General features: G+C 44.6%; 1 protein-coding gene across 6 annotated transcripts in view; it reads left to right on the top strand.

The window, feature by feature from the left end:
• The window catches only part of LOC135548859 (BRCA2-interacting transcriptional repressor EMSY-like), a 28,485-nt gene extending 16,478 nt beyond the window's left edge, over positions 1–12,007 (top strand). For all 6 annotated transcript variants that reach the window (XM_064978895.1, XM_064978897.1, XM_064978896.1 and 3 more), the window contains 8 exons: positions 240–422; positions 950–1,154; positions 1,498–1,665; positions 7,536–7,694; positions 8,208–8,371; positions 8,623–9,186; positions 9,896–10,309; positions 10,630–12,007. In XM_064978895.1, the coding sequence (XP_064834967.1) occupies positions 240–422; positions 950–1,154; positions 1,498–1,665; positions 7,536–7,694; positions 8,208–8,371; positions 8,623–9,186; positions 9,896–10,309; positions 10,630–10,830 (2,058 nt within the window). In that variant the 3' untranslated portion in view covers positions 10,831–12,007. The remainder of the gene's footprint in view (positions 1–239; positions 423–949; positions 1,155–1,497; positions 1,666–7,535; positions 7,695–8,207; positions 8,372–8,622; positions 9,187–9,895; positions 10,310–10,629) is intronic.
• The last annotated feature ends 12 nt before the right edge of the window (positions 12,008–12,019 follow it).

Here is a 12,019-nt window from a genome sequence, read left to right on the forward strand (position 1 = left end):
AGACAGGTTTTTGCTCTCTGTGTCCGTAGAGACAGGTTTTTGCTCTCTGTGTCCGTAGAGACAGGTTTTTTTCTTAGAGCCAACCCACAATGTTTTGTGTTCGTCCCTTACATGCCTATAACTTTTTTTTTAATGGAAAAATCTTTATTTAGCACCAAATATGAGCAGAAATGAATCGCGATCCATTATTTTAATCGTTTGACAGCCCTAATCCTAATATGAATTCTTCTGTGCCTTAGGGTGAGAAGACCCTACAGGGTGTTCCGGGGTCCAAGCCAGCCATCATCACAGCCTCCAGACCCATCACCAAGATGATTGTGACACAGCCCAAAGGCATGGGTTCCGGGGTGCAGCCCACCACCACCACCACCACCAAGATCATCCCCACCAAGATAGTGTACGGCCAGCAGGGCAAGACCCAGGTCAGTACCAGACCAGCGACGTCTCAGCCGGTGTAGGGGAAGTTGCCCCTTGACACTGGGTCTTGGGTCTGTTTTGTCTTTCCCCCGACTAATGGTTAGGACTGGGGGAGGGGAAACTGATCTTATATCTGTTTGTACCCAGTGGAAACTTCACCCCGTAGAGTTTCAGCCACCCAATAAGTAGTGTCAACAAGTGTGGAGTTTGCACTCAAAGCTCCTTTGTCTTGGATATATTTAAATCTCTGTCTTCATTACCAATACATCATGTCAGTGGAGCTATAATTCAACAAATCATTGCTGTAGCTTTAAGATACTAAGTCCCAACTACTTTATATAAGCACATTAATTAACTGTATGATGTATAAAAAAAAAAAGAACACCAGCCAGGACACTTGACGATGTTCTCATCTCTGCTTTAAATTACGGAAAGTACAATAACAAAAAACAATTTCCCTGGTGCCATTCTCTGAGACTATTCTACGTGTGTAATATTGAATGATGTTTATTAACCTTTTATGCCTCTCCAGGTGCTGATCAAGCCCAAGCCCATCTTCCAAACAGCGGTTGTGAGCGAGCAGACCAGGCAGCTGGTGAGCGAGAACCTGCAGCAGGCGTCCCGAGTTGCCGATGTGGGTCCTGCTTACGCACAGGAGAGGGCACTCAAGGATGAGTCGGGTGCCATCGCTGAGGGCAGGTCCCCGCCTGCCGAGGACTCCCACGGAAGCGGTCACGGTACGTTGCGTCACTCTACATCACAGAGAAATCCGTAACATAGTCTGCAGGCTAATTACGGGAACATCAGTCATGGTCAAGTTAAAACTGCTGTGTATAGCTCTTGCATTGTGGTCTCACACAGCCGTTACTACTTCAGCCGTTGTATGAATGTGTATCTATTCTCACTAGTATTCAACATTTCCCTTCACAGTTTTAAATGGTGAAAGGTCCACTCACATAATATAATTGTTTCAGTTCTTTCCTTCTACTTGAATGCCATGTCCAAATCGTCTGGAATCTAAAGGGAATTAACCCAATTTGATATAAAACATGAATTGTAATGGTTGTCATCTTCGATCAGACTCCCAGTCCGTAGTGCACACCTCCAGGGGGCAGGATTGGGCTGAGCAGCACGAGGTGTCGGTGGAGTCCAGCCCAACCATCATCTACCAGGACGTGTCTACGGGTGACATGTCCCAGTCGGCCACCTCGACCATCAAGGCCCTGCTGGAACTGCAGCAGACCACAGGTGACTGACCGCCGTCATCATGACAACTATCACGCCACTTACCAGGGTTGGGGTCAATTCCATTTAAATTCAGAAACTGAATTTATTGAATTGGAATTGGCCCTGCCACTAACTCTTCTCTCTCTCATGTGAACATTACATTTGAGTCATTAAGCATACACTCCACAGGGCACGAAATTATGACTTGTGCGGGGCAAGTAAATCAAATAATTGAAGGAGATCCAGAATATAGATTCAAAAAAGAATCACCCCAAAATCACTATCAAACAATTACTCCTATCAGAATTGGATCAGGTAGCGCACAGCAGGGGAGTGCATGGTTGACATTCTGAGTAAATTGCTTATATTCCTATTTGCTATAGCCTATTTTAATAAATACGTTATAATTAACACAAAGCAAAATAACAATTTAGACAGAGGTAAGAGTCTTACCAAAGCAGTGCAAAATATCCAGTCTGAGAATTGTTTGTTGAGACATTTATTGGCTAAATTAAATTAGATCTGTATTTTTAATTGTGTGCTCCATATTTAGTTTAAGATTTCAGTCATTTGTAAGGTAGGCACTTGCCTAATTTTGGTAATTGCTGACATATACTGTATCCTGTTCAGAACTTTTAAGGTTTAAAATATTTCATTCTGTTGAGACATTTTCTTTGGTCAAATTAAGTTCCATCTGTCATGCTGTGTTTGCGCAATATTATAGCCTGCTCCTATTGACTACCACAGTCGAACTTGAGGTGACGAAGAATGTTTCAGGCCTACCAGAGTTACACCTATAATCGAACAATATAATACTTATCGTTATACAAAATATTCTGATTGAAGTTTAAGTTTATATATGTATCGCAGACATAGTAGCCGTCTAACATAAAGAAATGCCGCTGGCATATCTCTGTCTCACTGGGGATAGGCCTAACCTTATCTTCCTTTTCTTTATGTGTGTGTGTGTATATACATACATACATAAACACACACACATAGCAAAAAAAAGAAACGTCCCTTTTTCAGGACCCTGTCTTTCAAAGATATTTAGTAAAAATCCAAATAACTTCACAGATCTTCATTGTAAAGGGTTTTAACACTGTTTCCCATATGATTCATTGAATGGACATGCACTTGTGGAACGGTCGTTAAGACACTAACAGCTTACAGACGGTAGGCAATTATGGTCACAGTTACTTGGTAGAAAGGCCTCTTTAGTGTCCTAACTCTGAAAAACACCAAAAGAAAGATGCCCAGGGTCCCTGCTCATCTGTGTGAACGTGCCTTAGGCATGCTGCAAGGAGGCATGAGGACCGCAGATGTGGCCAGGGCAATAAATTGCAATGTCCGTACTGTGAGACGCCTAAGACGGCGCTACAGGGAGACAGGACGGACAGCTGATCGTCCTCACAGTGGCAGGCCACGTGTAACACCACCTGCACAGAATCGGTACATCCGAACATCACACCTGCAGGACAGGTACAGGATGGCAACAACTGCCCGAGTTACACCAGGAATGCACAATCCCTCCATCAGTGCTCAGACTGTCCGCAATAGGCTGAGAGAGGCTGGACTGAGGACTTGTAGGCCTGTTGTAAGGCAGGTCCTCACCAGACAACAACGTCAACTATGGGCACAAACCCACCGTCGCTGGACCAGACGGGACTGGCAAAAAGTGCTCTTCACTGATGAGTCACGTTTTTTCTCACCAGGGGTGATGGTCGGATTTGCCTTTATCGTTGAAGGACTGAGTGTTACACCGAGGCCTGTACTCTGGAGCGGAATCGATTTTGGAGGTGGAGGGTCCTTCATGGTCTGGGGCAGTGTGTCACATCATCATTGGACTGTCATTGCAGACAATCTCAACGCTGTGCATTACAGGGAAGACATCCTCCTCCCTCATGTGGTACCCTTCCTGCAGGCTCATCCTGACATGACCCTCCAGCATGACAATGCCACCAGCCATGCTGCTCGTTCTGTGTGTGATTTCCTGCAAGACATAATGTCCGTGTTCTGCCATGGCCAGCGAGAGCCCAGACCTCAATCCCATTGAGCACGTCTGGGACCTGTTGGATTTTTTTCAAATTCACATTTATATAGTTATTCAGACCCTTTACTCAGTACTTGGTTGAAGCATCTTTGGCAGTGATTACAGCCTCAAGTCTTCTTGGGTATGACGCTACAAGCTTGCCACACCTGTATTTTGGGAGTTTCTCCCATTCTTCTCTGCAGATCCTCTCAAGCTCTGTCGGGTTGGATGGGGAGTGTTTCTGCAATGCTATTTTCAGGTCTCAAGTCCGGGATCTGGCTGGGTCACTCAAGGACATTCAGAGACTTGTCCCGAAACCACTCCTGCATTGTCTTGGCTGTGTGCTTAGGGTCATTGTCCTGTTGGAATGTGAGCCTTCACCCCAGTCTGAGGACCTGAACGCTCAGGAGCATGTTTTCATCAAGGATCTCTCTGTACTTTGCAATGTTCATCTGTGCCTTGATCCTGACTAGTGTCCCCAGTCCTTGCTGCTGAAAAACATCCCCACAGCATGATGCTGCCACCACCATGCTTCACCGTAGGGATGGTGCCAGGTTTCCTCCAGATGTGACGCTAGGCATTCAAGCCAAAGTGTTCAATCTTGGTTTCATCAGATCAGAGAATCTTGTTTGTCATGGTCTTAGTCTTTAGGTGCCTTTTGGAAAAAATCCAAGCAGGCTGGCATGTGCCCTTTACTGTGGAGTGGTTTATATCTGGTCACTCTACCATAAAAGCCTTATTGGTGTAGTGCTGCTGAGAAGGTTGTCCTTCTGGAAGGTTCTCCCATCTCCACAGAGGAACTCTGGAGCTCTGTCAGAGTGAACATCGGGGTCACCTCCCTGACCTGACCAGGGCCCTTCTCCCCCGATTGCTCAGTTTGGCCGGGCTCGAGGAAAAGTCTTGGTGGTTCCAAACTTCTTCCATTGATGTAGGCCACTGTGTTCTTGGGGAACTTCAATGCTGCAGAAATGTTTTGGTACCCTTCCCCAGATCTGTGCCTTGACACAATCTTGTCTCTGAGCTCTACGGACAATTCCTTCTTCCTCATGGCTTGGTTTTTGCTGTGACATGCACTGTCAACTGTGGGACCTTTTATAAACAGGCGTGTGCCTTTCCAAATCCTATCCAATCAATTGAATTTACCACAGGTGGATTCCAATCAAGTTATAGAAACATCTCAAGTATGATCAATGGAAACAGGATGCACCTGAGCTCAATTTTGATTCTCATAGCGAAGGGTCTGAATGCTTATATAAATACGTTGTTTTTTTAATTTATAGAATTTTTTTATAAATATTTTACTAACAAATAAAATCAATCGATCAATATAAATTTTGTAGCAGCAATTTGATGACTGGAAAGGGTCATCTGTTGCAAAACACAAATGTTTTTAATGACATTCAGATTTTTGTGAAGCCATGCCTTTAATACTGGGTAAGCTTAAGGTAGGGACGGATGTGTTTTCTGTTTGTTGAGTTTGACAGAGTTAATGTATTGTGGTGTTAAACGCAAACCAGGATATTTTTGTGCACAAAGTCTGTATGTTTTTGTTAGGTGGTTGTGTGGTGCATTGGCACAGGAACCTGTTGGTGGAAAATGTGTTGCATATATAACTTTTTATTTTAAATATGAATATGAAAATGTAAATATGGCATCAAAATGTTTTCAGATCCACGTTTATAAACACAGGTTCGCTACAGCTGTTATGTGTGATCTTAAACATTGACCTTTATTCATTATATGAATATTTGTTTCAGTTGGAGGGGGGTGCATTTCTTTTTATGAAACAAGTTGGAATTCGAATGCCATAGAATGTTTTGTTTGCCCAGCAATAACTCACCTGATTCAATTAACCACCTGAATCAATGAATGTGGATCTTTAGTTTATACACCATTATTAGTTTAATTAAGTGTCATCTAATGTGGATCTAGCGTTCGTCTGCCAGTCGTTCATTGCGATGTGTTTTAGGGACCACCCGCTGTAGACCTCTGACTGCCAATTATTTTTAAAGCACTTCATGTAAAATTGATACACGCTCGGTTCGCAAATTACGTTCAGGGGTGCTAAGTACTCTCGGCCAGCAAACGCTATTGGTGTGTCTGAGCCCTAAAGCTGAATTGTAATGCAAACGACTGTTAAATGGCTAACAACTACTCACACCTACACCGCTGCAAAAATTATTATTGATTAAATCTATTAGTACCACTATGCTGCTGTTTATTGATTACCATTAGTATCTCTCTTTATCCTGCTAATGATCACTATTACTCCTGTTTGCATGTATATATTACCATTAGTGTATTACCATAAGTATTTATATATTACTGCTACCAGTCACTTTCCAACCATGAAGGACGGGGCTGGAGAGGTTCCAACAAACGTAATGCATCACAGTTGTACCTGTCAGGAGCTCTGTCGGGCCAGTCCAGTTATTTCTCTATTATCAGAGGGCTGGAGAGGTTCCAACAAACGTAATGCATCACAGTTGTACCCGTCAGGAGCTCTGTCGGGGCAGTCCAGTTATTTCTCTATTATCAGAGGCCTGGAGAGGTTCCAACAAACGTAATGCATCATAGTTGTACCTGTCAGGAGCTCTGTCGGGGCAGTCCAGTTATTTCTCTATTATCAGAGGACTGGAGAGGTTCCAACACGTAATGCATCATAGTTGTACCCGCCTGTCAGGAGCTCTGTCGGGGCAGTCCAGTTATTTCTCTATTATCAGAGGGCTGGAGAGGTTCCAACACGTAATGCATCATAGTTGTACCTGTCAGGAGCTCTGTCGGGGCAGTCCAGTTATTTCTCTATTATCAGAGGACTGGAGAGGTTCCAACAAACGTAATGCATCATAGTTGTACCCGTCTGTCAGGAGCTCTGTCGGGGCAGTCCAGTTATTTCTCTATTATCAGAGGGCTGGAGAGGTTCCAACACGCAATGCATCATAGTTGTACCCGTCTGTCAGGAGCTCTGCCGGGGCAGTCCAGTTATTTCTCTATTATCAGAGGGCTGGAGAGGTTCCAACACGTAATGCATCATAGTTGTACCCGCCTGTCAGGAGCTCTGTCGGGGCAGTCCAGTTATTTCTCTATTATCAGAGGACTGGAGAGGTTCCAACAAATGTAATGCATCATAGTTGTACCCGTCTGTCAGGAGCTCTGTCGGGGCAGTCCAGTTATTTCTCTTATATACTGCTAACACAGACAAGTTATACTTGCATGATTTTAACTTATTCATAATATATTCATCATTAACGTTTGGTTCATCTGTCTCCTATCATAACGTATACAGTCTCCCCCTCATATCTCTTCCCAGCCCCTACAGGAACCATAATATATTCATCATTAACGTTTGGTTCATGCATGTTACTCTCGCTGTCTCCTATCTCCTATCATAACGTATAGTCTCCCCCTCATATCTCTTCCCAGCCCCTACAGGAACCAATGCTTTGAATTGTACATCTTGTCTCATTCAATCTCTTCAGACATCAACATTTCCCTCCTCTTATCACTTATGATAATTATTTATATTTTGTTAATTTGGTTAATACATAAACTATCAAAGGAGGTTCCATCAAAATATATTATATCAACACATAAAACATGTATTAGTTATACTATTTTGATATTGATTACTGCACTGTTGGATTAGAGTATGCAATTTAAGCATTTCACTGTACTTGTGCATGTGACAATTAAACTTCAACTTGGGGCAAAAGTCCCAGCTCCCGACACATGAGTTTTCAGACTGCTCCGAACTCTAATCCACCTATAAGCGACAGTCCTTTGTCGCCCCACTTCCCGCCGATATAAATGGAGTCGGTTATGAGATGATTGTCACTATCAATCTCTGTTGCCCACACAGTGAAGGAGAAAGGTGAGGCCAAGCCCAGGCAGCAAACCATAGACCTGAGCCAGATGGCTGTTCCCCTTCAGATGGCCCAGGAGAAGAAGCAGCAGGCCCTAGGCTCCCCCGAGATGTCCACTGTAGAGACTGAACCACCCGTTAAATATATCACTGCCGGTACGTGACCTGACCACTCAGTATTTCCCAAATGGCACCCTATTCCCTATACAGTAGTGCACTATATCGATCAGGGCTGTTCAATTCCGGTCCTGGAGTGTCGAAACACTGTTTTTTGTTTATACCTAGTAGTGAATTGCACTCACTAGGTGTCCCAGGTCTGAATTAGTCCCTTATTAGGAGAGGATGAAAACCAGAAGTGTTTCGGCCCTAAATGGATGTTCACTGCCTTTTCATAATGTGTTGTTAAATACATTGAAGTATATCATACTTAGTCACCACTTAATAATGGTATTACACCATGGATGTAAAATAATGCACTTTTCTGCTAATTTATTCTTCAGGGGTGTACACACAATTGATGCCTCCTCCTTAACCCGGCTAAAATTTGCTAAGTGAAAAAACAACAGGCCGTTCGGTACTTCCCCATGCTCACTAAGGAATGGCTCGAAGTGATGCAGTTCACCTCGATTAGTTTTGTTCCATGTGTATGACTATCTTAACTTTGTGCAGGTAAAGCTAGCAGGGCCGGACCATCCTCTGGAGGCTTGGGGGACGTGGTCATGACCGCTAGCCAGCAGCAGGGGGCGCCCTCGCAAAACACCAGTCAATCCCCCGTGGTGGTTAATTCCATCCCTACCTCCTCTACAGTCACCGTCACACGCATTGTTCAACTGGTGAGAGAAATACCTACCTAGAATGCATGACCTTGTCAGTCTTTGTATTCTTCTTCACCTATGTTTTTTTTTTTATCAAATATTTTTTTCTCCAAATTATGTAGTTTATAGATAGTGGATGTAATACTCATTATCCCACTGTCATATGATCCCACTGTTCACTATCTATCTACCAGTATTACATGTTCTGGTATGCATTATTTTCTTTGACTTGTGACACTAGTCTCAATGATAGTACATTGTTATTCCAGGCTTCAGCGGGCCAGCTGATCCACAGTAAGCAGGTGGAGGAAACTGGGATGGAGGAGGGCGAACTGGAGGGGGACACCCTGGACCCCCAGACGGGCCTGTTCTACCGCTCCATCCAACCCGCTGTAGCCCAGCCCCCCGCCCCCCAGCCCCACACACACCCCCACCACCAAAGCCAGTCACACCTGGCGCCCCAGTTGGAGCAGGGCAGACACATACCCCACACCACCCAAACCCCACCCCCACAGCTACACAGCAAGCCCCAGAATAGCCTGCCTTCCACCGCCACCGTGGCGAAGAAGCTACCCCAGCTCCAAGAGCAGTACCAGCCCAAGCCTCAGGCTCCAGGGCAGAGCCTGAAGGAGAGGCCCTCCTCTGCCTCAGGATCCCCCCAGCTGGCAAGCCTGGGCACCCCCACCAAGCCTCCCTCACTTACCCCCCAGCTCCCCAAGTTGCAGCAGGCGCCCACCTCACACCACAGGCCCATCCACACACAGCTGTCCCAGCCACCGCCATTACAGGCCCACCACCCGGTGGGTGCAGACAAGACTCCTGCCACAAGCCAGGTGAGTACCCTCCCTCTTTGATGCACATCCAGGGTCATGTGCCCATTTGATTTATTTGGACATTTTATTTGTCCGGGACAGATCCGGTTGACACAGTGAATCATCAATAGTCAGATGCATTGTGCCATAATGCTTTAGAATAGAACTTCATTTAAACTTTATTTGCCCTCGAGATGGATTCTGTCCTGCGCATTTAAAAGCATTTGCAATACACAGATGTACATAGTTCCCATTCCATACAGAAATAAGACGTGTTAATCCTGTGCTTATTCACAGCACCTGTCCCTTGATATGTCTTTAAGATAAAAAAAGATAAGATGGAGCTCTGAGCACCGTGCCTCAATGCTCAATTCCCTTCCAATCACATCATCGTTATTTGTACAGCAGGGCAGGGAGCCTGACAAAACCTTCAAAGCCCTCCACTTATAACCACCTGAAAAGAAATTCCCATTGTTTTTCTTTCAAAAGGAGCACCTGGGTTTTAAAGTTTTCCCATGCCCTACTCTAGTTTCAACCATAGAAATATAATTACTAGAATGGTAAAAGGCCCTTTCAGACCATGGCAATTTGACTAACACTCATGGGTACATTCAATGTGGCTGCATGTCCACTCATTACAAAATGTTGACTTGAATGTCAATATCTGTTTGAGTAATTATATTTCTATGGTTCCAACCACATCTGTTTTTGCCTCTGTCTCCGAACACAGGTGCCAATCATCACCCAGGGCGCCAGCGTCACCAAGATCACCTTCGGCAGTAGCAGCAGCCACCAGTCCCCGCCCGTATCCAGCAGCGGGGAGGCCACTGCCAAGCTCGTCCCTGCCGAGCCCACCAGCTCAAGCTCGTCCGGTGGCGAGAAGCCCTCTGTCTCGGACATCCTTAAGATCTCCATGATGGAGGCGGAGATCGACCCCAGCGCCGAGCCCATGGTGGTGGACTCGTCCAGTGACTGCAGCCCCTACATAAAGGCCCTGGGCATGGGGGCAGGGGGAGGCTCAGGGGTGCTTGGGGGCTCAGGGGCCTCCCTGCATCACTCGTCCCACTCCAAGCCCCTGCATGAACAGTTTAGCCGCATCCAGGGCCCAGCAGCCAAGAGCAAAGAAAACATGGACGTCATTGAGGTAAATTGCTGTGAGCCATATGATAAACATTTCTTTTTATAGAACACCACTCATCATATCATCGCAGCTTTTTATTTATTTTAATTTTACCTTTATTTTACTAGGCAAGTCAGTTAAGAACAAATTCTTATTTGCAATGACGGCCTAGGATCAGTGGGTTAACTGTCTGTTCAGGGGCAGAACGACAGATTTGTACCTTGTCAGCTCGGGGATTTGAACTTGCAACCTTTCGGTTACTAGTCCAACACTCTAACCACTAGGCTACCCTGCCGCCCCTCTATCAACAATAAAAGCTAAACATGTGTTACTCCACTCCCCAGGTGATCCCTCAGTACTCCATCATGCCAGACTCCAGTCAGTCCAATGTGGTGGTGGAGCCCAGCGGCTTCCTGGAGATCACAGACTACACCAGCCAGCGGCTAGACGAGGAGAGCGCCATGGAGCAGGAGGTGGACAGCAGCAACGACGAGGCCACCGCTATCAGCCCCATGGAGGAGGGCTGCCCCGACCAGTCCCAGTGACACCAACACTTGTGACGGGAATAACGTTGTGGCTTTGGTGTGAAGGGTATGATTTTGGTGGGACAGGGAAGATTTGGAAATGGTCATGACTGTGTCATCGTGGTTACCTCCTCATGCAGCTGGAACTCTAAGGACTTAACAGCAAGCGGACACAAATGTGTGATAACTGCGTAAGGACTTTTCTGTTTTTTTATTTTTTATTTAATTGAGCAGCAACTTCATAAATATGCCTGGATGATTTCAGATAAGACTTTGTGAAGAACTTAAATACCTGGAAAGGGGGAAAAAATGAAAGAGTCAAAGGGAGACTTAAGTTAACCCTAGCTAAGCTGAGCGGCTGCCTTGTGTACAGGTGAAGTTGGCCAGGAACTGCATCCAAGAAAACACGGGACAATGTTTTTCGATAATTTCAAAGTGTACATTTTGTATTCACTGAATTGGCATTTTAGTAAAGCAATGCTGTGCTCAGGAGCTTAAAAAGTTGATGTGGCTCTTCTGGTCATTTTATATTTTATTTAACACTTTTATAGCAAGGCAATATTGAAAACTGGAAATAGCACCTAGCCTGAAACATCACCACATTTTAAGAACTTCATCTACTTAACTCAACAAAATAAGTAGAGGAGATTGGACTGACCTTGCTGTAATTATGCTGATTCATCGTACTTGCATAGCGGTATTTGTTGAACACCATTTTTGATTTGCAAAGCCTTTGTTTTTTTTTAAGGTACATTTTAATACATGACGTAATTGTACACATACAATTTGTTTATAGTGGGCACGTGCATGCTAAATAACACAAATGTAAATGATAAAGTGCTTGTAGTTAGCCTTGAGGAATTAGCACTTTGTAGTTGATACTGTTGGTAAGGACATTGTTGGAAGAACAAAAAAAAATTCACCCATGTTCCTTCAATGGTGTTTTTGTTTTGTGTTCTCTCTTGGTGTAACGTTTGGAATTTTAACTGCATACACTTTTATACAAAAACGGAACTGTTTTTCTGTTCTGTCATTTACCTTTACTGCACACAATTTTGCGTTCCCTTGATGAATTTAGTTTTGTACATAACCCGGGGACCTGCAGTCCATATTAATGAAACAACCTGTCAACATGAGGAAATCACCCATGTTTAAGCGAAACATTTTCTTTTAACTGAATTAAAACATGTTAATGTCACTGTTTGCCGTA

This window comes from Oncorhynchus masou, chromosome 11 (assembly GCF_036934945.1).
Source record: "Oncorhynchus masou masou isolate Uvic2021 chromosome 11, UVic_Omas_1.1, whole genome shotgun sequence".
NCBI classification, from domain to species: domain Eukaryota; kingdom Metazoa; phylum Chordata; class Actinopteri; order Salmoniformes; family Salmonidae; genus Oncorhynchus; species Oncorhynchus masou.